This window comes from Taeniopygia guttata, chromosome 1 (assembly GCF_048771995.1).
Source record: "Taeniopygia guttata chromosome 1, bTaeGut7.mat, whole genome shotgun sequence".
Lineage (NCBI taxonomy): Eukaryota > Metazoa > Chordata > Aves > Passeriformes > Estrildidae > Taeniopygia > Taeniopygia guttata.
In genome coordinates, this window is record NC_133024.1 from 102,624,651 (window position 1) to 102,651,816 (window position 27,166).

The 27,166-nt window shown below is 43.2% G+C and overlaps 1 protein-coding gene across 4 annotated transcripts in view; it reads right to left on the reverse strand.

Annotated features, from left to right (window-relative positions):
* Positions 1–3,604: 3,604 nt before the first annotated feature.
* The window catches only part of PCYT1B (phosphate cytidylyltransferase 1B, choline), a 41,091-nt gene continuing 17,529 nt past the window's right edge, over positions 3,605–27,166 (reverse strand). For 2 of the 4 annotated variants that reach the window (XM_072927647.1, XM_030272354.4), the window contains exons 2-8: positions 22,786–22,885; positions 21,368–21,484; positions 18,082–18,233; positions 17,095–17,173; positions 13,903–14,045; positions 11,524–11,712; positions 3,605–6,506 (exon numbers count right to left, since the gene is read on the reverse strand). In XM_072927647.1, the coding sequence (XP_072783748.1) occupies positions 6,300–6,506; positions 11,524–11,712; positions 13,903–14,045; positions 17,095–17,173; positions 18,082–18,233; positions 21,368–21,484; positions 22,786–22,885 (987 nt within the window). In that variant the 3' untranslated portion in view covers positions 3,605–6,299. 4 annotated transcript variants of the gene reach the window in all.

Sequence of the window (27,166 nt, forward strand, 5' to 3'; positions counted from 1 at the left end):
GCTTGTGGTTGTGGGAGCTGATGCAATGTTATGCCATGAGAGCTGTCCTGGCAGACTTGGGCCTGTGGCTGTGCATGACTGCCCCAGAGCACCTTTCTTGCCTGATCCAGTTGGCTCTTCACCCTTCGGTTAATAAATCTCTTTGTGGACATGGAATATGGGGTCCTTGGGGTGGTGGAGGTCCAGCAGTAAAGGCATGGTCAGATTTGCACTGAGGTAAGGTGGCTCTCTCTGTGTGTCAGGTGTGAGTCACAGCTGTGAGGTAGTTTCTCTCTGTTGTTGAACTAAAGGTTAATTTCCCCCCCCCAGGGAAACAAATCTTCCTTCTTGGTTTTCAGAGCTGGGTGTCCCTTCAGTGAATGGGTGTCTGTGGTCAGTGTGAGGCAGCACTTCAAAACTGCCTGTGTAAAACCACTGAGTCCTGCATGTTGTAATGGACAAGGCTGCCACTCACAAACTATTTCATAAGTAGCCATTTGTGATGGGTGAAGAGGCTGGAGTTCTGCTTTCTTCTGGTCTTTTGAAACTAATTTTGTCTTGCTGTTAGTGCTCAAATACATAATGAATCTGAACTTTTGGGTTCTTTGTAAACAGTTGAGTAAGACGTGCAAGATGTCTTGGGTAGTTCTCTGTGGGTACAATTTCATTCAGGTCAGAATGGCTGGAGTCAGTTCTGTTGATGGCATGGTACCACCATCGTCTATTGCATAATGGCTGGGTTTTAATTGCCTCCTGTGTGATTTAGCTCTACATTCTTAATGACAAATTGATTTGACTTCCCAAAGTGGAAATTGAAAGGTGTCAGAATAGAGGTGTTTGACCTCGCAGCATTATTTTTTCTTACATTTCTTTAAAATATACAGACTATGAGCTTGTGTCTTTCTAACAGTTCTTCATGTTCTCTCTGTGGCTGTGGTACCGGGTTTGTGCTGTGGGGTCATTTGGAGAAAAGGTTCTCTTGAGGAGGAAAAAGCACCAAGATTTGTGATGCTGTTTGAATTATATTTAATTTGGAACCAGCTGTTCTAGAGGCATTTTGTTAATTCTTATACAGGATATGGCTTTATGCAGTTTTGTTTGCATGTGAACAGTATGAATATTTAAAATGTTAGGTTGTTCCTTTTCTGGAATAAAGGCACTCATTTGTGAGAGGCCTTTTAGATAACCAAGGGGGAACAAATGGAAATTTCCCCCAAGGTATAGTTTCCCATTTTGTTTTGGCATTTGGCTTTTAATGACATACTACAGAAGTGCAAGCTCAGGACACTGGTAAAAATGAAGCTCATTAACTTTAAAACTGATGATGATATAAACTATCTTAAATATGGCCAAGTAGCAAAGTAACTGGATCCCTAGTGGTTAATGTGTTAGTTTTGAAATGAAAGAGCTGGAGCCCAGTATGGTGTGTAGAACATTAAAATAACATCCCCTGTTGGTAATCAGAACTGGTCACTTGTAAAGAGCAGGCTATAATTAATCTGCTCTTACTGCACAGATGATGCCTTTGCAGTTCACAGTCACTTCATTTTATGGAAAACCAGTGCTTGTAGAGAAATATAATTAGAGAATCACAATAATATGGTAAAAAAAAATGCCACAAAATGTGTTGAAGAGGACATAATTTATTCTATCAAAGCTGTTTCTAGAATTTGAAGTATGTGTGAGACTTGATGTGCATATGCAGCCTGGTTGGTGCCACCAGGGAGGATTTTCCCTTTGAGTGTTCCTGCTGTCATGTGCTTAGGCACAGGAATAATTGAGATAATGGAACATTTTTGTCTTGACTAATTCTGTTAAACATTTTAAAAATTAAATTGTATTTGTGTGAAAGGCAGAACTGCCTCACCTGGCTCAGAACTTGCAGTTCCTCATTCCTTGTTGAAGCAGGCATTGATGCTGTTGAAGAGAGTATCTAAAAGGAGATGGAGATAGCAGATGTGAAAGAACTGTTTGAACTGGCCATGGGTAACTGCTGGGGCAGGGGAGTTCAGGTCTCATATTTGAGGAGCTAGTTGTAACATGGGAGCCTGCTGCATTCCGCTGGGAAATCCGGCAAACGCACTTGTCCTGGGAAGCACCTCCGTTTTGCTGGAGTCTCGGTCCCACATTCCCCACTTAGCACAGTGAAAAGTGCATGTCCAAAGGCTTTCAGTTATTTTTATTTTGGGCTGTATCTGTCTCTCCTCCCCTCAGAAGAGCCAGGAGGCAGTGGCCTTGATTTCCATTTGGATTAGAAATGTTGATGCTGCCCTTCCGTACACCAGGAAAGGGCCTTTCTTTTGGAAAGAAAAGGACAGAAAACACCTGTGTGTGTGTGCTTGTGGAACACACATTGTGTTTTGAGAGGACAGCGAGCTCTTGTCAGCATCCAGTCAGAAGAGGAGTTCATAAGATGGTTTGGTTCTTGAAAGGGCCTCCATGCAAGAGGCAAAGTCCTGGCTCCATTTGCTGCCTCACTTTCAGCTCTGTTTTATGAGAAGGTCGGGGAGTTATGTGGTATCACACAGGAGACTTCCCATGATGGTTTGGTACCCTTTTACATGCAAATTTACTGTAGCATCAAACCCTTCCTTCCTGCTGAGCCGACAGGCCTGGTGTTAATTCAGGGACTGCCTTGTTCCTGAAGGGTTTGCCCTGAACCAAAACAAGGGTCTCCTCTGGTCTGGGCGGCACATCATAAGCTCACTCCCAGGGACGTTCCTTACACATCTCCCAAGCGGTACCAAGGCACAGCTGAAAACAGACCCAGATCCATCTCAGGTCGTACAGGTAACTGTGTATTATCTGGGAGCGTTTTGGTGCCGACTCTGCCATTAAATAGTTTTTCTCCTATGCTCAATGAGTATTTGCATTGGAAATTTGCTTATTCTGTAATTAAAAATGCCCTGGCTAGGAAGTCCTGAGCCTCCATTTCCTGTTTCAGCTTCTCCCTGCCTGAGGCAGGATTATTGAATAAATAATCTTTAGAGCTGCTGCAGGTACTGACTTCTTATAGAAAGGTCAAATGGGAAAGAGCAAAGCAGGAATATTGGTACACCAGAGTGACTTGGTTCAGGGAAGAGTAAAGTCCAAAAGCCAGTGCCAGGATTTGTCCCTGTGGCTCATGTTTGCTACTGCAGTTTTCCATCTGGCACAGCCAAATATCATCTTGGCACCCACGAGAGCAACTCAGTTGCTGCTGGGGATGGTTTTCAGCAGTGGAACCAGAATGGCTGCAAAAGCACCATTTCTTCCACTTTGAAGTAAGAATTAAAATATTGGCTTCTGATTCCACTGTGTTGGGGCAGGGAAAAGAAGGTATCACACTGCTGATGTCATGCTGCAGCTTTCCAGCTGGGACAAGCACTTCCTCACCTTCACCCCCACTGTTCTGGCTGTAAGGTAAAGACAAGGAGAGGTGATCCTCTTTTGCGCAGAGAGCAGCAGAACTCAAGCAGCAGCCTTTTGGGCATGTTGGCAGAGCTGCTCTTGTGGCTTTGTGGGGGCATAAAGCCCTGAGCTACCAAGGATGGGGATGACAGGCACTGTGCCACCACTGGGGTTTCCTCTGCAGGTTGTGTTCATGTGTCCAAAGATGCTGTAAAATGAAGGGGAGAGGCACCTGTGTCTGTCATACACTTTATTGTTCATGTGGAGCTTGGCTGATAAATAGGACTGAATTGAAGCAATACTTGTGAAAAGAAAAACCCAACCATGACTCAGAAGTGCAAAATTGCCTTCCACATGTCCAGACACCATTGAGGTTCTGGTTTGCTGGAGACAGCACATGAATGTACCAGCAGGGCAAAGGCTTCAGCCTAGTGATACTGCAAATGCAAACAGGACACCTCGTACAGAATATGGCTTTGTTGCTGGGTCGCCACCTGTGACCCTGAGAAACAGCTTCTGTTAAGAACAGGTTACTGGTGAGTTTTTCTCTAGTTCCCATGTACAAGTCGTGGTGCTGTCTCCATTCAAACCACTGAGCAAGGGTTGCTGAACAGTAAGTGCTAGGAAAGTAAAATGAACAAAAAATAACAGTAAAAGCCAAGAACAAATCCTTGCCCACCTCCATTGCATTTGGATATGGCTCTTACAACAGCACTAGTAGAAGCAGGCAGTTCCTATGGTGGAGTGGTTTGTGATGAGAAGACTTAAGACTTGCAAAGGACCAGAAAAACTAACAAGTGCATCCCAGGTATGAAATTACAGTAACAGGTTGCCTAAGGCTGAGAAAGGTCTTAATTGCATCATCCCATCAGGCACACAGCTAGTGGCAGCTGAACTATCTGTGGCTGTCCCTTTGCACATTCCACCCTATTTCCTGCTCACCTGTGTTTGCAGCTCTGTGAAGGAACTGGCTTGACTCCAGAAGACAAAGTGCATGAGATGCTGTGTACTTGGTCTTGTGGTGGTCTGAGAAGTGTCTGGCAATGTGTTGCCAAAGAAAAATCAGTTACCTCATAGTGGAGGAGGGATGAAAGCTGTAGGGAGTGAGAAGAGTGTGGAGCTAATTTGGTGCCTGGTACTAAAGTCTGTCATTTACTTGCCCAGAAGAGTTATCTGGAAAGGTGTCTACTGACCAACCAGGTCACCCAGCAAGTAAGGACACCAGTCAGGGGGTCCTGCTGCAAGCAGGCCCAACCACCTCACATGCTCGAGCATCTTGGTCCCTCAGTTTTTTTTCCTAGAGAGATGTGGAGTCCTCCCTCCCCCAGCATTTCCTGTGCTGCCTGTGCAGGAAACCAGCAAATGTTGACTGGTGCTGCCCTCGGCAGCCAGCATGTCCTGGTGGGTTTGCAGTTCCAGGCAGTGGTGGCACAGGAGTGCTGCTGTGGCTGCAGCCCCCTCCCCGGGCTGCCTGTGAGACAGGGACAGTGGCAGCCTTTACCTGCTGGCCTGGCACCAAAGCTTCTGCTGGGCTGCAGAGCCTCAAACGTGCCTGTGCACCGAGGCAGCTGTGCCAGGCAAACCTGCAGCCAAATGGCATCAGCAGCACAGCCCCACCACAGCGCTGGGGGTTCCCTGCAGCTGTGGGGCAGAGCAGCCCCAGGGCTCAGGAATCCTGCCAGCTCCTGCAGCCACCTCAGCAGGTGTCAGCTGAGAGACTGAACAACGTAGAAACAGATGCCAAGCAGAGCTGGCTTTGCCAACTAGGAAGATCAGCATTGAAGAGAGAGCTTCACTTGTGTTTTTGCTTCAGGCTGGATATGTGTCATGGACACACAAAGAAAGTAGTTGTGCCTAATCCTGTTCCAAAAGTTTCCTTTTCTTTTTTTCCCTCCGTATTAGTGTAGAGAAATAGCCTTGAGATCCTCTGTAGGGGCAGTGTGTCTGTAAACACCTCTTGTTTACAATTTGATGAAAAGTTTGTACTGGTTGAGTATTGTGTGACAAGAGCAGTTTACTCATAATTTGTTGATATATAGCTGGGAGCAGCAGGTGATGCCACATCCCAAGGCCTTGAGATATTTTTATAATTCACCAGTAAAAACCATCAGCATCTTCAAACTCCCTTATTTCCTACACAACAACATTCCAGCTATGGCTGTATTTTCATTTACTTTCTTGACTTCAAAGTGCAAAGCCAGGGAGCAAACCAGAAGTGATTAGGCAGCTGTTCAGGCACTAGGAACATGGAGAGTGATTTGATATAGCAAAAAGCCCGACTCCTTATACACACCCCACACAGAGGCTTGGTCAACAAGCAGCACTGAATATGTTAACTGGATTTCCACCAACTTGCCTGGAGAGCTCTTCATTTCAGTGCATGATTTGGGCTCTGGGACAGATGTTATTCAAAAGGAAAAAATCCCGAACTTTATTCCTAGTTTCTCAATGTATTTGCTGCAGCAATCCATTCCTTCATGTGCCAGAAGAGCTCAAGGTCAGCAGGGTACAACTGCATCTTCTCTCTGCAGGCTGCAGCCAGCACTTCCCTGTGTGCTGGGTCTGGATCAGGAGCCAGCTGGGCTCCTCCTGCCAGCCCCCCTCAGTGCAGAGCTCCCACGGGCCTGGCCTGGAGCAGCAGCTGGAAAGCAGCAAGACAGGGGCAGGAACTTGCACATGGGTGTGTTTTTCTGTCAGTCCCTGGGGCTGTGCCTGGCAAATGCTGCTGGCTGGGCCTCCAGCACTGAGGGAGTGGGGATGGGATAAGCTCTTCCTGAGATCTCCCTTGCTGTGCTCCAGTTCATTTTTGACATCTCCCAGAGCACGATCCCTGCTGCCAGAGATACCCCTGGTGTTCCTCACGCTTCTCCCCATCCAGTGGTTGAGTTCATAGCTTGTTCTTCTGTCTCATGGTTAAAAAAATATATATTTTATTTTTCATCCTCGTCTCCCTCGCTCATGCTGCTGAGGGAGGCAGAGGCAGCTTTTGGAGAAGAGGGAGGGGAGGTCTTATTGATGACCCAAGGTGGAGATGGAGAACGGGACGGAGAGCGGCCTCGCGTAGGACTGCTGTTTGGGCTCTGCCGGGGAGAAAAAGCCTGGAGCATTCGGCCGCTTCGTTCCTGGAACATCTGCTTCTGCAAAAGCAAAGTGAAAAGATGCTCTTTGAGTACTGCACAGAGGAAAGGCTGGGGCAGGCAGGGGTTGCACTGTGCCTCCCACGGGGGAGTGAGCAGGGAGCCAGAGCCCTGGAGCATGACTGGTTTGCCTCTGCTGTGCTCATGATAACCTGGTCCTTGCATGCACGTTTTTACCTCATCTCGGCCACGCCCAGTGTGAGAACACCATGTGTACTGGCCTGAGCCACACCTGGGGGACTCCCTTTGTGGTTTTTGCCAGTATTGGTCACACTCTTGTCTTCAAAGGTCACTTTTCTGCCTGAACACCCAATAGTCCTAGTTCCCACAGCCTTTTCCTTCTAGAATGTTAGAAAGACCACCCTTCTCCTCCTGAGCTTCCTAGCTTTCCCAGCCTTTATTCCTCTGTCCCTTCTTATGGGAGACAGCCTGGTGCCTGCCAAGTACTGGCAGACACTTCCCCAGCTCCCTGCAGCAGTCACGACCCAAACCCATAAATTGAGGGTGGAAATGTCAGAATTTGGGTGTCTATTGAAAAGAGAAAACACTTGCAGGCTCTATGTTTTGCTTGGAGCTTTATTGTCACTTTTGCTTAGTAAAGCTGAGTGGAGGCCTGCTAGAGTTGGTGGGGTGGAAGAGACACCTCTGCAGCCAAGCAATCTGCTACACTAAGGCAAGTGCCTCTACTCATTAGCAGCAATGTGGCCTTGCATCACGCTGGGTTACGGAAGACATGGTGTGTGCTGTGCAGCTGCTGCAGGCTTCACATGGAAAGTGCCAAACCCGAGTGCCCTGCTGCTCCTCCCGGGCATGGGGAGCAAGAAGCCTCAACCTTGGCTGAAGTACTGGCAGTTGAGTCACAGGCGATGCTCGGCTGAAAGGAAGATCCAGTCCCGACAAAGTTAAGTTACCACTCAGGACTGAGAGGAAAATACTTGTGCAGAATGCATGGGTTTGCCTGTTTTAGCTGAGATCCAGCTTGCAGTTGCCCAGTTTTCATCTTGTTCCTATTCCCCTTCCCTCTGCAGTGATTCTGCCCTGTGCTGACACAGTATCTGGCTGCTGATCTTGCTCCTTCTCCTCCTCTTTGAAACTCGGTATTCCCTGCCAGCGGAGAGGCAGATGCTGGTTTCCCCCTCAGGTTTCTGGGTGTTTGCTAAATCCCAGGGCGTAAAAATAAAGCACAAATGCCGAACTTAGCTGTTCCTCTGTGGGCTCCCTCTCCTAATTTACATCTCCATCACATTAGCCTTTACTGACTCACTTTTACAGCCTGGATGTCACTGCAGTGCAGAGTGGCAGAACAGTTCCTGCCTGGAGCTACACTTGCCAAGGCTCTTGAGCATAAAACCCCATGTTGTGTAACCTACCCCTCCGCTACTGCTAGGTCCACATTAGTCAAGACTTCCTAAAATCTTGATAGTTTGCAGATGGTAGTTGCTCCTGATAAATGGTGCCAGGAAGCATTCAGATGGGGGAGGATTTCTTCAGCTGAGAGCTGCAAGGATGTCACCAGGGCTGGCAAAGCCCCAGAGCCTGTTTGCAATCCAGTGGTAGGGGTGCAAAATTTCTCTTTAGATCACAGAAATGTGAGGTTCTCTTGGCTTGTTTCACCCTCTCACTGAAGATAATCCCCAACAAAAATCCTTCGTTTGATTTGAAATATCTTTTTCCTGGCCAATCAAAATACTTTGACTTCCTTCTGTTGTCACTTCTAACAACTCAGTGCCACAGTGGTGCTTTGTGGTGGTGTGGTGGCAGTGCTGGAGAACATCCAAGTGCCCCAGCCTGGCTTGGCCTTTGCCATCCCTTGTGGCAGGGAGTACTTGACTGTGCCTTAGCCACAGAGGCTAGGGATGGAAAGGAGAATCCCACCTTCCTGCTAATAGCCAGGCTGTAGGACACCTGCTTCCTAGGCCTTCAGTGAAGAGTTTGTTGCTGGAACAAACTGATGCACTCACACCTCCAGCAAGGCAAGTGCACAGCCCCTCCACATTGCCTCCTGCATTAGTGCTGGAACCACCAGGCTGCTGGCTAAAGCCACAGCTCTGCAGGAGGAGGAGGTGGTGTCACTCACCTGCCTCAGAACACCTCTTCTCTCCAGCTGTGCCCTAGCAGGATCAGGAAGCCATGCCCTTTGCAGGCAAGGAGCTTCTTGGGCCATTGGGTGCTGAAGAAGTAGAACAAGTGTTAATGGCTTCCTTGGAGTGTTGGAGGGTTAGACAAGGCTGGATGCACCGTGGTCCTTTACCAGAGGTAGGGAAATAATTTCAAAGCCTTGACTCAAGCAAGTTTTAGGTACACCCAACCAGTTTAGGGTTTGTTTTAGGCAAACTTGCTACTGGGAAAAAATATTTTGCCTGTTTCTGAATTTTACTGCCTATATGTTGGTACTCCTTTGCTTTACAAAGCAAGTGCCAGCTGGGTGCCTGCTTTTGAGCTGCTGACTGTTCCAAGGCCATTTTAGGTCCAGGCTGCAGACAGGTGATGTGGCCTAAACACCATCCCCAGGTTCCAGCTGCAACCTATGGTACCTGAGCCCCTGATGATGTCTGAGGTGCGTCAGCTGTTTGGAAGGCAACATTCCCCAAGTATCCCTGTGTGCTGAGCAGGGGGAAGCCAGCCCCTTGAAGGGACACCTCATCTGCAGGGATATTTCTGAGAGAGACTGGCACAGAAACCCTGCCCTGTGAGCAGTGTTTTCTCTCCACTGACCTCACTTTTAGGTGCCTCCTGGTGCATGTCTGAAAGGAGCTGGAATGGACACCTGCTCCCTGGAGTGGTGTCTCTGCCATTAGGCCCTGCATGCCAGGCAGTGTGGTGGTCCTGTCTCACATCACAGAAAGGTTTCATGCCACACTAATCATTGTTTCTGACCTCTCTGTGACTCTCTTGCAGAAAACATATGCACAGGGGGTTGCACAGGTGAGCAGAATTGCCAATGGATTACAGACACCCAGAAATTTGAAAACTGACATTTTGACCTCTTTCACAAACAGGCTGTGGGTTACACAGCCCTCACTTTTAGAAAATTGATGCTAGCCTGAAGTATATTATAGTAATTATTTGTGAAATAATAATAGCATATTAATGGCATGCAAACTACTGATCTAGGAATCCAGCATGCCCATAACGATTCCTGTACTTTTAATGTCAACATTAAAAGCAACTTCTAACTAACAGTGATAAGGCAAATTAGCATTAATAACAGTTTTGACACTAATAGTAAGTTATCATTTTTTTAAAAGTCCTTCCTGTTGCCAAGGCTCAAACTGATTTTAAAAAAGCTACACCACCTCTCAGCTTTCTGTCACTGATGCTTTTCCTACAACACTATGAAGAGATTTCATTCCTCTTGTTCTTAGCAAAGGTCCCTGTGATTGCACCAGACTTACTCTGGCCAAACACTTACTCAGGAATTGAAACAAGTTTCAATTTGGTAAAATGTTTTGTCAGCAAAGGTTTTTAAAAATGCCATTTGCATGCACTGTTGAGTGAGTAGAGCCAGGAAAGAGGATCAATGCTTTTGAATTATTTTCCTCTGTCTGTACAGCTAAACTCATCTCACCTCCTATGGGTTTCACATACTCTGCTAGCATCAGCTTTAGTTATTCAGCACATATGGCCAAAGGACCATCCCACATGGGGAACACACCAAGCTCCATGGGCAACAACTCACAGAGAAAGCTTCATGTGGATGTGGACAATGCAGGTAAACATGGGCATTTCATCAGAAGAGTTGCCTTCTTGCCCTCCCCCAGGAACATGACAGTGTCAATGAACAAACTGCTATATAAGCTCACTGCTCGTGTGGCTGGGGCCTGTGCTGTTCAGTGATCACCACCTTTGTGTGGACAGAAGTAGCTGTATGATGACAGTCTCTGTTATGAAGCCTTCACAGCCTAATTTTGGGGTTTTCTCAACTGAGTGATAATCAACATGGCAAGTCAGTGCAAAGATGAGAACTCTAGTAAGAGGCAGGCACTGCATGACTTGGTAGCACTGAGTTGTGACACAGCACTGATGTGTGTGCTGCTGAATTCACAAAAGCTTTGTGATTCTTCCTATGTGTTTGTTTACAAACAAAATACCTGCTGAGTTCCTTCCAACAGAAGGTGCCTTTTTCACTCAGAGTTTGCAACCAAAGCAGTGTCTCTGAGATCGTGCCTGCACTGGAGGGTCTAGGCTTTCATCCAAACACATTCAATTTAAGCTTTCTTACTGGTTTCAATGCAGCCATACAAGCAAACAAAGCTTCTTGAGGTTTGGCAAGCTATCAGAACTGATAGATGGAGGCGGGCAGGACTCTTTTGGGGCTCTGAAGTGTCACCAGCTCACCACTCAGTGCATGAGTTTGGTTTGAACAGGTTTCTCTCCAGAAAGATGCTGTTGCAAATTCTGAACTGTGTTTCCAAGGCACTTGAAGACCTTTAGTAAATGGTTCTGTGAAGCCAGCACATACCAAGGAGAGTTTTCCAAGTGCTTCAGTCCCACCTGAACCTTCCCTGCTGTCTATTAGATGAGCCTGAACTTGACAAGTAAAATAATTTCCTGGAACTTTACATCAGTCATTTTCGAAGTTAGAAAATGATATTCTTCTACTGCTGCATACAGACCAGGAAGAAAAGTACTGAAAACCTTTGCAATGGTCCTGTTGTTGTTCACTACCTCCAGTGTATATCCCTGATGTCAGACTGGTTGCATTTAATGCTAACAGGCCAATAGACTGTATTGGCCTGTTTGCTTGTGTGGTGCTGTGATGCAGCTCTGCTGAATGCAGTATTATGTTCATCATCACATCTTCACAAAATACAGATACCCCAAACAAGCAACAGACAGAAGCAGCAAATCCTGCTGTAGCAGTATTGGTATGCATTAATGGCTTCAGCAGCCAGGTTTGCCATTACCCTGCTGTGCTGACTTTTGAGACAAAGAGCAGCAAAAGTATGTGCTCTTCACCTGTGTTAGAGAGGAGAAATAACAACACTCAGACTTCCTGGGATGGCAGAATACCTACCCAAGCTCCATCAGGTCCAAACAGCTCTAAAAAGTTGCCAATAAATTCCCTGGACTTCTCTTCCCATTTCTGAATGAGGTCATGGCTCTTCTCTTCCACCTTGTAAACAAATTCTTTTGACTTTTCCTCCACATTCTTGACTTTTTCTTTCATTTTGTCCACTTGGTTTTGAAAGCGATATTTCTTCTCCTGTTTTAAAAGTGTGGTCAAAGATTAATAAAAAAAATTGGAAATAATTAGCCACAGACAGTTAAGGAGAAGAAAAAAATATTGCATTAATGCATCCTAATACATATGACCTTGGTTAGCTATTCCCACATTATTTTTATAAATGCAAGTTAAACATTTGTGGAATGAAGTGCAGAAGGTACATATTGAAAAGATTTCTTGTGTGATTACTGTGTTTAATCCACTTCATGAATCTTTCTGTATTTTCAAACTGAATGCTCTTTGAAATTGATATGAATCTTGTGAAGGATATGAGTGGGAAATTAACAGGTCAAACTTCAGAGTCAGAAAAAGGTAAATCTCCCCAAGTTTCCTGGCAAATGCTGCTGACTTGCCAGCCTGGATGTTAACTTGGACTGAAATGTCTCTTTGGGTGGATTTCTGCAGAGCAGAAGGAAAACTTTCATAAATTCTGAGCCTGGCTAATACAGGAGCTTCTGGCTGCAACAGAGATGTGTGTAGGCCAGTGGCTTGTGGCCAGCAAACTTCAGAGAAAAGAGAGCAACTCCTAATTGCTAAGTCACATAGAAAAAGAGAGAGAGAGAGAGGGGATAATATTAGGGAGCCCCTGGCAAAAGCTTCTGAAATATTCCAGGATTAAAGGGCTTTTGTCTTGAAATACCTGTGCTCTACAAATTTTTGGTACAAGCAAATAAGCAAGGCTGTGCTCTTGAAAGTGTGGTGGTCTGTGTAGAAGCACACATCACTATTGGCTTTTAATTTTCTGTTAATTTAATGGCCAATATTTTAAAATAAATTGAATTTATTTTAAAAACAAGCACTGAAGTGGGGTTTATTCTAACTCACAAATCACTAAAATACCTGTCTTTCCAAGCCACAAGCACAAACAAAATCCCCAAGGTTCAAAGAAACCCAACTTCTTCTGTACCTAAAGAGCGATCAGCCCTTTGGCTGATGAGGAATGAGGAAACCAGTGCTCTTCTGCAAACAAGACCACTGCTTTTGTGAAGTCCTGGGGATTTCATTTTGAGACAGTCTGTGGTGCAAATCAGTATTTCTGCATTTAAATTACTGTAAGCTACACAATCATGTCCAGGAGGCTCTTCAGGAGACGTCAGTGTCTGAGATGGGAGCAAGCATAACGTCTGCAACAGTATCTTAACCTCACAGCTGCTAAAGAATAAATTTGAGAATCTCCAAGGCATCCAGCATGCCTTATTTTAATGGATATTTGCAATAGTGATCCTTCTGAGTGGAGCACTTACAAGCATGATTCTTTAAAGGTGTAGAAGACTTTCAAAAAATCACAGTGAAATAATTATTTAATACCCTGTGATCTGGGGTTTATCTGCCAGACTTCAAAAAATTAAAGAGATAAACTCTATTAAATGACACAATTCAGTCCTTCACAAGGGAGTTTCCAAGCTCCAGGGAGGGAGGTGAGAAGTCCTGCTGTGTGCCATCTCAGTCACAACAGAGATTTCAGTTATGTGGGTTATCTTGAGGTTTTAAGTCAAGACTTGAAACAGAAAATGAAGGAAGGTAAAGTCTAATTTCCATAAAGTGTTTACCTCTCATTGGAGGGGCAGGTCTGTATGTAGAAGATGAATAATCTGAGCCATCCTTTCACATGGCTCTCCTGCTATTGTGGTTTCTGAGCTCTACAGCAGCATCTTTTATGTACCAGCTTCCTAGAATACTTCACTGTCTTCTGAAAACCATTTCAGCTCTCCCTAGTAATCTCACTGCTCTGTGATTTGCTTTGTTAGGGTTTTCTTGGTTTTCTGTTTTGTTGTTTTTTTAATCCTATCACACTGTAGAGAAACTTTGGATATTAAAATCCATGCTCTCTGGGCTGCCTTCTTGGAATAGGAATATAGAAAGAAATTGTGTGTTGGGTGAATGGTTGAGCAGCTCCTGGTGGGAGTGTACGCTCCTTCCTAGTGTATCATTGTCACCTACAGCTCCAGGAGGAAGGAGCAGCAGCTTTGTTAAAAGTGTAAGATGGAAACAAAACTGCTAATTAATAGGAGCAACTAAAACTACCCTCAACTTACCAGTGTCTTTTAAATTAAGTTCTTTCCAGCTATTTTAAAAGCAGCAGGAGGAAGATGTAATTTCTTAACCTTTACTTTACATTCAGGATGCTAGGAGAGTGTTTGAGGCGCAAACATGGATCACTGCACTCACATTTATGAAACTGACATTCAGCTCCTTGGCAGTGTACCCTCGCTGGAGGTTGCGCCGGGCGTACACATCATAGTCCCGGACGATCCGAGTGATGATGTCCGACGTGGAGATACCTTCGGTTCTCTGCGTAGGTACAAACATTCCTGAGCAGTGGGAAAAGAAAGCCTGCTGAAAAAGCTTGGCAGGACCAGGCACTGTGGCAGATAGCTGAGAATGAACAAAATGCCTGACAAGGGCAAGAGGCTTGCAATTCTGCCTTATTCCTAGCTCTCTCCTGTTATTTCTGTGTGAGTTTGGGGAAGGCAAGGTTGCTATACTACTCCTTTTTTTCTCAAGTCTTTAGAAAGACTAAAAATTGCCCTCTGTACAGTGTCAGCTGTGAGGTGGAAGTTACTAGATTGGCAGAGGCTCCCGAGCCAGGAAAGCCAAGCTTCACAGCTGTGGCCAATTCACTGAGCAGTTCTTTCTATAAGCACAGCCCTTATTGTTATATAAAGGAGCAGGGAGGTCTGCTGCTCTCCTTTATTTCCACTTCTGTGCAGCACCATCTGACAGTCTGTTCTACTGAGGAGAACAGACCAGCCTCTGGCCTTGACAAAAGCCAGGAAAAAGATGCATTATAGTAACTGGAAAACACCCTGGAGGTGCCAGTGGTTTGTAACAGGAAGATGAAGTGTAATGGCAGTGTTTCATGTCCATCGAGCCATGCCCATGGCTGCATAACCATCCTCCCTGCTCTGACAAATCAGTCCCCAAGAAAACTGGCCATTTATCAATACTGCTCTTATTTTCCTCAACACAACTGAGAGATATGTCACTTTCTAACTGCTCCCCACTAAAGCAGGAGCACCTGAACTGTTAATGCAATTCACAAATGCAATAGTAGCAGAGTGCAGGCACACCTCGGTTTAGTAGTTATTTAGGGCTACAAAAAAATTGCTACTTTCACTTATATGTAATCGCAATGTGAAGCTGCTGATGAAAGAGCGAGAGAACATGGAGATTGTCTGGGAAAAAGAAGTAGTGCTTTGTCTTAAAATGGTGTTACAGCTCCTGACAAATTAATCCTCACACATTCACTAAAAGTAAGAAGGCATTGGTACCTGATTTTACTGGGTTGGAAAAAGACTCAGAGAAGGAATCAAGAAGCTTAGCAGCCTCTTGTGACTAAATGCTATGTGATATATTTTCCTTCTGATCTCTAATTAATACTCTGCTAAAAAAATAGATTACTTTAATCATGAGCAGACATGTTTCCCTGACTGTTGCTTTTCAGGCTTGCACCAGTCACTCAGGAAACTATTTTTGGAAGCAATGAAACCCACTTGGAGCCAGAAACCTTTATAGATAAGAGTTACAAGAATACATGGACAAAATCCAAACCCCACCTTTGTTAAGCTGAAAGTGGAACTGTAGGTGGACATTACCCTCAGTCGCTGACTTTGCTTACATCTGCTTCATGTGTTGGACTGATGCATGTTTTTCAAGCTAATTGCTCAGACGTGCACAGTTTCAGTCACTGCACTGTCACCCAGCTCACCACTGCCCATACACCTTCCCATCCACTGAAGACAGTGGGGAACTGGGAGCCCATGAGAATCTACCCAAGGAACTCTCTTGATTCCCATCCACTTTTCTGCTCTCCAACAGCTTCATGTGGGAAAATGGGAGTACTGGAACTATGGAAAAGAAGTGCAAATGCATCAATAGCCCTGGTTTATTTAAAACACAACACCTAGGAGAAATTGTAATAATTTTAATAATTGTAATAATGCTGCTCTGGAGCATTAGGGACTATTACAGGGACTGTTACTCAAAACTCATCACAAGTAAGTTAACATTATGCCTAGTTTATACTCTGCAAAATTCAGCCATACAGGACTCAAGATGCTTCTCTGGTATCTCGTGGTGCCAGACACAATGGACCACAAGTCCCTGAAGCTGCAGGTCCGTAGTCTCTTCTGCAAAGTTTGAGTTTCTCATCAGGTTGTGTGTGCACTGTGCCTGTGCTCAAGGACAGCAGAGAAGGGTGTGCCAAATTTGGGTGCTCTCACACCAAGTCTGGTAATGATCCAGTGACACCAAGAGCTCCTGTCATGTTGTCCTGTGTACTCAGCACCTTACAGAAGAAAAGCAAAATAGCTGCCTGTTCAGCATGAGTGCAGTATGTCCTTTGGTGACCCATTCTTACCAGAGGGACCTTTTTTCACTGCCTACTGAAGGAAGCTGGCTCTGAATCTATACAACAGTCATTCCCAAAGGAAGGTTATGAGTCTGATACCACAGGGAGGTTCACAAGTGGAAAAAGAGCAAGAACTGCTGCTATAAAAAGCTTATTCCTTCAGTTCAGGTCAATACCTGGTCTATAGCTGTCATTGTACAGTTTGAGAAGGTCACTTTGCATGGCATATAACCATCAGGCAGATTGCTCTGGAATTTTTTCAAGCCTCCAATATACATGTCTATGCAGAACAGAGAGACTGTATTTGGCAGGGTTCAAAGAAGCATTTGTAGGGAGCAGCAGAAGAAGGATACGATTTGTTCCTCCTGCATCCACTGTTCACTTTGTTAGGATAGCTACTACTGGCAAAGAGTGGCTTAATGTTATCTCCTCAAATTTAATTCATCTTCCTTGAACCGAAGAGACACAAATTCCTGATGACTTTAGCATCTTCATGTTCAATGTAATATGGACATTGAACAGTCAATATTACAATATGGACAGTCAACCAAACCGCTAAATGGTCACAGGAAATGAATTACTTTGATACTGATTTAAACCCTCAGTGCAAGTGGATCCTAATGGCTCCTGATGGTTGCCTGTGCTTGCTCATATTAAGGACTGGGATGTGTCAAGGAGGTGTCAGTTTGTGGTTATCAAAAACTGACTAAAGTTGGCTGGGCTGCTGTGGGAACTGAACTCATTTTCATCCATTCAAAATTCTTAGTCAAGCACTATAAAACTGTTTTAAAAATGCAGATGGGTCTATTTTGTGCTAGATCTGAATGGGTTCCCGGGGTTATGGCAGGAATTCAGCCAAGGATGTCCTTTGCAGTACCTACCATTAGGGTGTAAGACAATGTGATACTACCTCTACTCTTTCTCTCCCAGCAGTTCTGGTTAACAGGCAGTAAAAGAATTTGAGCTGAGGCTGAAAAGGAAGGTGATAAAAAATGTAAAGGTGCCCTTACCTGCTTCCTTTATGTGTTTGTATACGTCATCCGAGCCAGCGGAAGAGTACGGGATGTCATCATGTGCTACGAAGTCAATCTGCCAGTGAACAGAAGAATCACATCACCAAATTGTGGTTCACTGGGGGATTGTTATAGAGAGTTATCTCTTTTCTTGACTTCAGCTAACTTGCTTTTTACATTCTCATTCTAAAGCCATCACCTAGTGTACTGTACTAGATTTGGACCTGCAACTGCTGTGTTGTATGATCAATTATGAAAAAACAGAAATCTTCTCTCCAAAAGCACTGCCACTACCACATCACTCTAACTGGCTCAGTGTGAGATGCAGTACAAAACCCAAGACTTTTATTTTTATTCCTGCTTTTATTTTTACTGCAAAAGCAAGTGGTGAAACCTTGGTTTTCAAAACCATGGAGGCAAGAGAATTGATTTTGGGTCCTTAGGGCTGTGCATATTACAGGTATATCTAGTACTGTCATGCTGTCCTTTTGTCACCTGGTGATGTAGACACTAAAATACATCCTACTTTATTATGCTTTTGTTAAGATTCATATGTGTTGCAAGGCAATCCATAGCACGTAAAACACTCTATCCTGCCTTTTAGAAGGCACACAGTATTTTTACATATTGCACCTGCTGCCATTAGTAAGAAACACGCGTTTAATTCAGGACTTCAGTCACTAGGTGACAGCTTTCCTGGTTTACCATCTCCTTTTCTGAAAGTCAATTTATCAATAATTTTTGCAGTGTTATTTTACCTTTCAAAAATCTCAGTAGAGAAATCATCTCAGCATATTGAGAAAAAAAGGCAAAATAAATATAATGTTTTCTGACAGAGATGGAGGCAAGAAATGCTACATACCTAATTTCAGTGACTGGAATTAATTGAACAAAATCATTTGCTCCACCTAACAGATTTCAGATTTGCTCATTCTCAATTGTCAGTCTACAAAGGGGAAGGGAGAGATAAGGGAACAAATGTACCTTATGTTTTTCAAGGAACTCAGGTGTCAGTGTCCAGGGTGCATCTCTGATGACCTCATCCACATAACGACAGTGTCTGAGGGCTTCATATCGCTCAGTTTCATTCATCACAGTGAAGCCTTTGAATTTATGAGTTAAATCATCACTGCAAACTAAAATATAGAAGTATGAGCAAAATGGCTCCATATTCAGTAAAATTAGCATGACCAGGAGTTGATTATACTAGGTACATCCATTAAGCACTTAGTTATTAGCTTAGCAATTCTTGGGGTGTTCCAGGGCATCTAAGAGTTCTGCTTGGAGTTGGCAGATACAACTGTGAAATAATGACAGAACCTTCTCTTTCTGGAGCTGCAGCCAGAGGCCAAGTATAGTATTTTAAGACACTTCAGGTGGTATCCTTTACATGCTAAGGTAAACCAATCCCACTCTTAAGTGGGTATTTCATGGGCTGTGATATTTGAGGGGTGATGGCCAATGCTTTAAAACCAATCAAAGAACACAGCGTGGACAATCACAGCGTGCTCACTAACTTCAGGTATCACAAAATGAGGCACAAAAACCACTTGATGTCGCCTAATCCAAACCCCCTCCTCCCAGCAGAGTCAACTGCAGGTTGTTCAGGGCCATGCCCAGTTGGATTTCCAAAGATGGAGACCCCTCAGCCTCTCTGGGCCTCCACTTCCTGCTTTTTATATTTATGTAAACAACACTCTAAAAGGTAAATTTGCTAACAAAGCTCAAAATCACAGTGGGATAGTTTCTCATTAAATAAATCCTGATGGAAAACAAGTCATAGAAAACTTTATAGGAATCTGTGTCTGAGCTTAGCTTTGAGTTCACAGAAAGAAGAGTAAGGCTTAGTGCCATGTTCAAATGGAAAACTGCTGAAGGAAGCTGCAAGGAAAGGACTGGGAGAAGCCATATGCTCTATGAAATGAGCAGAGCTAAAGGTCCAGAAATCCTGCATCTTTAACTCTGGATGCAGTAATACTTTGTCACATCGCTTTTAAAATGAGGAGCAGCAACACCTGCATTACCAGAGGACTGTAAAAGTTAGGTATTATCTTTCTACCCACATAACGTTGTGTAATAACCAGTGACCTTCTCCACAACCATCTCTGTTCAACATTACAGCTACAACAGTCATTTGACACCCCACATGGAATAATGTGATACCCATTTATAGCTGGGTTGCCAGTGGTTGTCCTTCACCACAGGTCAAACCTGTGCCTTTGGATCTTTGTAAATGTACTTGACAAATGATAAATGCAGCATTCCCAGTGCTGCAGTGAAGTGTGAGAGCAGCCCTACAGTTGCTGCTTCTTTCTAATTTGAAAACATCAACCTATCAGGCAAGGTGCTGGCAAAGATGCAGTCTTTTCTGAGATCTGAAATGGATGTTCTTGCTGTGATGGTCATTAAGGACTCTCAAAGTAGGAAAAATGTAGAAAGGCTTAGATAGCCCTGAAGCTTGTGCAAAATTCAAAGCCAGATAATAACATACGTATGAATTTCAGCAAGCAAAATGCTACTCTGTCCTATTATGTCAGGTTTGATGCCTGCTGACATGAAATTTAATGATCAAAGCATTTCCAGGAAAAACATCCCTTCAGAGAATATATTTGTATTTCTTTACAGCCTTTATGGCATCTTTAGGCTACCCTCTCCTGGAAGAAAAGGTCTACCAAAATTATTGGGAAATAGTAATTTTTACTTGAATTCTGAAGAAAGGTTTGATTTTATTTTCTGATTACTATTTGTTCATGTACAATGCAGACACAATATCTTTTTTTGCACTTCTTTTGAATCTATCATCCTGCTTAATAACTGATTTGGGAACGTATAAATGTCCATTTTAAAAGGAAAAGTGATCTTAGGTCCAAATAATTGTCTTCACAAGAAGAAATAGAAGGGGTTGCTTGTGATGCCCACAAAGACATACGACACTGGTGCTTTTGCAGCACAAATTGTATGTGGGTGTGGGAAGGTGTCCATTTTTTAAACATGCTAACACACAGTGCTTTGCTGGGAGAAGGTGCTGATGAATGCTGGCTGCTTTGTCCTTCATGCCAAAAATAAGGGCAAAATGAAGCTATGCCATGAATTTCAAAGGAGCCAGGCTTTTGCCCCAAAGCTCCTTCCCTTATCTGGGGCAACCCCATATCCTTTAAAAACAACAACAAAATGTACATAACTTGGATTTTTTTTTAAACCCCACAGTCTTGCGCCTCCACTTGCTTCTTCTGCAAGTTGTCTGGCTCAGCAGGAAACCAAATGTTTCCTTTCTTAATGTTTCCTTCCTAACAAAGGGACTTATCCTTTACCTCACATGAAGCTCCATGGGAAATTAAAACTAAAATACATGTTTATAAAGAAATTTTGGTTTTTCCTCTGTATTGGGTCTTCTCGCCCCCACCCCCACAACTATTTGGGACAAATATGCAAAATAATGCACATTATAGTACCTGAAGGTTGCACTCATGTTCACTGTAAAGCATTTGAGCAGCTGAATGAAGGTTGCTGTGAAATGTTTCTGCGAGGAATATCTCAACCCTGGAGGTGCAAGGAAAATGGAACCAAACTGCACATTTATGAGGCTTCATGAGACCAGGGCTTGCACAGCCAACTAGGTAGGAAACAGCCACCCTCCAGTGACTCCTCTGGCACAGGCCAACTGCTGAACAGCTGTTAGCCAGGCACACACCAAGAAAAGAAGATATTCTTAGGAAAAGGAAAAGATAATTAAGAAAGTAACCTGCCTGGGGACACCTGTGAACTGCAATTACATTCCACTCATGACCTACATTTGGGTCTTCAATGAAAATGAGCCAGACTTAGATTCTGTGATGATGCTGAAAGCTGGGTCTAGACCTGGCAGGCAGAGGTCATGGTCTGTGCCTAGCTGTCAAAGGGACCAATGAGCCAGAAACAAATAATGGTTGTTCTCATTCACTCATCTCAATCTTTGAACAATTTTGAGCAAATAACTGAAAAAAGTAAATTATTCATATGGAGCTATTTTAAGCTCAGAGCCATGCAGGCACCTGCTTTAACTAGAATGGGAATTGTGCCTGTGCTGCTGAGGGCAGAATTTGACTTTTACTTTAATTGATGCAATTGTAAGATGTAATTCAAGGCAAATCACCTATAGAAAGCCCCTGAGTGAAAGCAGCATTCAAGACATAGTGTATAAACAGCTGGGGGTGGGAGAACAGCAGTAACTTTCTGATAGTGAAGCACAGAAGCAAAAATCCACAGAAGCAATAAATAACTCTGATCTTACCTCCTACTAATAAGTAGCTATTTGGGAATAGAGTTTTGGCTTGCATAAGAGCTCTAGCATGGCCAGCGTGAAAGAGGTCAAATATTCCATCTGCATACACTCTGACAGGTCTGTCAACTGTGGAGAAAGAAACACAACAGTGATTTTTCAGATCCCAAACAAGTCGCACTTAATTCTGCTGGATGGCATTTTGTTCCCAGATCAGATGATTGCAGAGATTTACCTCAGTTCTGATATTCAAAAGCCCCACAGGTGAACCTGAAGTTTTTGATACTGCACATTACTTGTTCTTTGTACTTTCTGCTGTTTTCTCTCAGACTTACCCTATTTATTATCATCCATCATCCCCATATTCTAATTTAGCAAAAATGTCATCTTCCTGCCTCATTCAGAGTTCCACCATATGTCTTGTTCTTTTCTCTCTGCCTTTCTAATCAGATATGCCTTATGGATTTTTCCCATCATTTCCCTTTCCTCCCCTCTTGCCTTGACTTTTCCACAGCTTATTGCTGTAAAAATCAACTGCTTACCTCTTATATGCAAACCTTTTACTTCACTTTTTCCAGACTTTCCCCAAGTTCTTCTCTCTAATGAGCCTATAACTTCTCCTTCTCATACTATCACCCTTATAACTCTTTCTGTACAGCACCTTCAGCAGCAGCCTCCAGACTGATAAAGGACTTGCTTTCTCAAATGACATGCTTTGCCACCTCCAAGCAAAAGCACAGTGGAGATGAAAGCAACAGAGCTCAAACCTCCATGGACTGTGTTACTGTGTTTCAGTGACAGCAGAGAGATGTCTCTGCAGTCAGGACACCCAAGGGTCCATGAGAGAACACTGTTCCTTGCACAGCTGACTGGAAAGCTGAAGCTTGCTCCTGTAATGTGTACATACTTTAAAAGCTTATTTTAAATAAGCAGAGTAAGTAAACAGAGCCTTTTAAAAAATAGCCTCTTGAAATATGGGGGGGCTGAAGGATGCATTTGGGACTCCTGCTTCCCCAGTCCAATCACAGATGCCCAGATAAAGAAGTTGGCAAGTAACCTTTAAGGTCACTGGAAGGTCTGATGCAATCATCAGGAACACCAGAGAAAGAAGAATTTTCCAGAGATGAGAATCCAGAAGGTAGCTACTACATAACACAATTTTCAGGCTGCCTGGAGTGGGCTAGCAAGTGTTCCTTCCAACCAACATCCACAAATAAATCAAACTCTAACTTGAAATGCTTTCTCTTGTTTCTCTAAGAGAACATAATGGCTCTGTAGTTGCTGGCTTCTTCTCCACTACCTGATAGCACTAGACATTAGGCTTTTGCTTTTGAGCAGAAGGCACAAATGAGCAATAATTGATGTTTGTATGGAAGAAGCAGTGCCTTGGGAGTGCCCATGATCCTGTGGATGTAGCTCTCTCCACATACCTGGTGTTCCCAGGCGGGCTTGTGCAATGGTTAACTTCTCATGGGGTGCTTGGCACTGACAGCTTGTTTCATCTGCGAATGGAGCAGGTGCCGTCAGTGTCTGGAAGGAGGAAAAAGCACAAAGAAAGTAAATTTATTTTCACCACCAAGTAGTTATAAAAGAACCTTCTAATTGTGGCAGAATGCTGTAACCAGCCTTCATGCCGGTTTGTTCTCTGGGGATTTTTGCTTTTTGGTCACCCCTGAGCACACGCAATTCACTCAAGGTAGGATGGTGAGGAAAATAAAGCTTTCTAAACATGTCATGTAACTGAATTCTTTGTCTCTGTTAGAGAAGCTTGGTCATCTTTGAGGTGGGTGAAGGCACACAATTTTTTTTGTTTGCAGAACGAAGTCAGGTTGGATGGTGTGAAGCTTAATGAGCTTGATGAGCTTAACATTTCTCAGTGACTCTGAAGGCCCAAGGAAAAATGTATTCTGTTACCTGTAAGTAACAGCTGGAAAAACTACTTGGGACATAGAAACCTGCAAATGAGCCACCTCTTAACAAGCACCCTTTCCTGCCACTGGCATCAGTACAAATAATTGGGAGTGGAGGTTGTTTTGTTGTGGTCTTAGTCAGAATCTCCTATAAATTTGAGGAGCCATTCAAAATAAAGGCAAGGATGAAACCTTAAGTCCCATTTAACAAGAGCTGACTGAGCTGCAATTCCTTTCTGGTCTGACACATTCTGTAATAGTACTAAAACACTCTAACTGTGATCAGAGCACCACAAGAGTACTTGCTCTGAGGAGCTTACAACCTGAAGATAAATGAGACAGTGTGAGGATGTGTGAAGACTGACGTGGCATTATCTGTGAGGAAACTTGATTACTGAATTTGTATTTTCTGCCCATGATTATGTAGGAAGTTATCAGCCATCAGACCCTCAGATATTTATTATCTGCCATATCGTCTTGATAGGAAAAAAAGATAGCTTCTACAGCTTTTGGCTTGAAATCTTTATGAAAACATAGCTGAGTATTGGTTTGCTTTGGTTTTGAGAAGAAGTGATGGTTGAGAAAAGCTGAAGGAAATCTGTCACTTTGCCTCCCCCCTGATTTAACTTAAGGAAGTTCATGGCTGTGCAGCTGTGGCTTGGTTGAGTTTTAACAGCGACCATTTGAGGTACAGTTGTCACAACAGTTTGAGTTCCCATGGATGATCACAACAGCATCCATTTTTGCCTTTACACTGTTTTTTCAGATTTTTGATGCTGAACAATTAATCACTGAGCATTTAGCATTCTTTAGCATCCCTGAGAGACTTTAGAGCATGTCATGTCTAATTGCTGCTGATCTCTGAGATTACTGGTTTGTTGCATGGAAAGCTCAGAAGACAGTAGTAAAACAACAATAAAGACTTAACGATTCAGATCCAGTTCTTTCTGCTGATTTGCTACTCATTTTGTTTACTGCAAGTAATGCAATTTTATGTAGGTTTCCTTTTTTCCCCTTTCCATTTTTCTTCCCTTATTTTTTCCCATACTCTCAAATGTTAAAGGGAATCATCATCATTAGCATGTTCATGTTGAAAATCACAGCATCTCTGCACAGACAAGGTTAAAAATGGAGAAACTATTACCAAGCCCAAGTTTCTGTCTGGGTTTCATGGAGGGGAACTGTTCATCAGGCCACCCACGCTGCACAGTGTAGAACATTACACATAATCATACAGTGCCAGCTCTTTTCTTTATTTTCTAAATACTGTCTTTTTGCTTCTGGCTTTGCTATTGCTGGGTGCTAATCTGTCTTTTTATCTCCAAGGAAGGTCAAGTTACACGGCAGCCCATACAGCCTGGTTCCTGCTGAGATAAAGAGGAAGGCAGAAATGTTAAAACAATAATGGCTATGGTCTGAGGCCTGCAACTGGTAATCAGCTCCTAGCTTGGCAGAGGTTGTTTCCTTGAAGGTTATTTGAAGAAAATAGGCCTGGTTTGCAGGAAGATATCTCTTTTTCCCCCCAGGCAAACACAGTGGTGCTTTTCATCCATGTAACCACCTTTGCAACACTGAGATTTTTCTTTCAGTCTCTGCTCAGTGGAGAACAACCTCTATTAACTTCCCATCCGTCCAGCTTTTATAAAGATTTGTCATTAAAGCTCACTTTACAGATCAGGGCTTAGAACCAGACTTGTCAATATTCCCTTTACTCTCTGACCTCACAGTTACTGGATATGAAAATACATCAAATGCAATACATTAAAATCAGCCATATTCTGTCAAAACCAAACAGAGAAAAGCATAAACACCATGTGCTGACAGATGAAAGCTATAGCAATAGCTTCCAAATGACTACTCACTACTATTTTATCTGTCCTAGAAAAATCATTGCTAAGCTTAACAAAAACATCTTATGAGTAAAATTAGACCATTTGGTTTGTATATAAGTCCATAAGAGAAAATATTTCAAGAAATTATTAAAACTCAAAAATAATTTATCAAACCTTTTCAGCTTATATACAATTACTTGTATTCTTTCCAGTTTCTTGATGGTAATAATTAGAATTGTGAGAAAACAGCAAGTAATTTATATAGCAGCTTTTTCATTTTGGTTAATCCATTAAATTTCTTTTGGAAGTTTGCTATAGTTTTGTCAATAATCAGATGTCAGACAAAGACTTTGTACTTCTGTCTTTTTCTGATAGATTTTTCCCTTTATCTCTGCCTTCCTTATGTTCTAGGCATTTAAATTTTGCAATTAATCAAGTAAAATTAGCCTTGTATTTTGGACCAATGTAACTCCTGAGACCTGCACCATCCTGTAGTACTATGGGAGAGAAAGCTTATCACATGTCACAAATGGAAAAGTCATTGCAATACTAGGACTTATTAATGATATTTACTTCAGAAGATAACAATAAGCTCTTGCAGTGAGAGTCCTGTTTCCTGGAAATGAAGACACAGCATTCAGTAAAATGAAGGTATGAAAAGCCATCATATTTAGTAACCCTTGCATATTAGAAGCTGTTCATTCCACGAGAAGTTTAAATAGTGTCTTACTTGCTTTCTAGGAAATTTGCAAAAGAACTGAATGATGTTCAATAAACTTTGGCTCATTAAAAAGATGGAAGGTGGATAATGGGGGCTTTCCCAGCAAGTACCTCACAGCTCCATATGCACCAGGAATGTCTTCGTAACCCACAGCCCCATTTGTGAGACAGTAGCCCAGAGAAGAGAGCACAGTGTGGTTAGCAGCTGAGCTGGTTCTGGGGCCAGGACATTTCATGAAGAAATCCTACATGACAGCTCTTAGCACTTCATTTTCAGGTGTACCTTGTCGCTGCCTTTTTATTATAGGACTTCACAGCCTGTTAGGCTACTGTAGCCATTTAACTTAGCTCCTAGGCATAAGATAAACACTCATGCTTGTGTTTCTAATGATTAAAAGGAAAGCTCTTGGTGATTGGTAGAGGAAGCGGAGTCAGTCCTACCACTGAAACAACAGGTCAAGAACACAATCACCGACACACCCTCTCTTTTGATTACAGCCTGTTGTGTTATTGCTTGCTTCTGTCTGGTAGTTGGGCTGGGTTTTTTACACAGAAGCAAGGAAGGCAGAAACATTCCTTTAAGGAGGCAAATGTAGACTCATTCAAGCCATAGTGCACCTGCCTTTGAAAGTGCCTGCAGGGTGACTGTAGGAAACACAGCTAATAGAAGGAGCTACTGCTTTTTTTTTTTTTTTTTTTTAATTCATGCAACTACAAAACCTTCTCTCCTGTTCTTGGTAAAATTGTACTGTCATCTAAGATTTTGCCATCAACAAAGGTCAATGAAATTTCAGATTGTGTACCAGTACAGCTACAGAGGCAACACTTGATAAAGCAGGCTGGGCCTGTGCTTATGAAAGAATTAAATTGGCAGGGAAATTCTGTGGGAGGTCTGATGCTGTAACCACCTTTTGTCTCGGAGGCAGTATTTAAAACAGATAAGCGATTTCACTGCAACAAATCACGTGGGTAAGGTCTACTCATATGAGGAACAATTATTTTGGGAACCTACTCCTGATGTTGGGAAACAATAATTACAGAGCAGGAAACACTGACATCAGTTTCAAGGAATATTTAAGAAAAAGCCCTATCAAAACTATTGAAAAGTAAGCATGTGCCAAGTTCTGAGGTATGAACGCTTTTTTTAAGTGGAAAGGCCATGTTAAGCACTACCAAGGTCTTCTCTTAGAGGTTAAGGGAACAAACATTGTCAAAATGGAAAACCATGTGGTCCCTACCCGTTTGGGTCAGTAACCTTGACTCAAACAGGTCAATTTATGAGCATTTAAGTTGTAACTGAAAGTTATTGGTGGTTGTCTCCTGGTAAACTTTTTACAAACAGTTCTAAT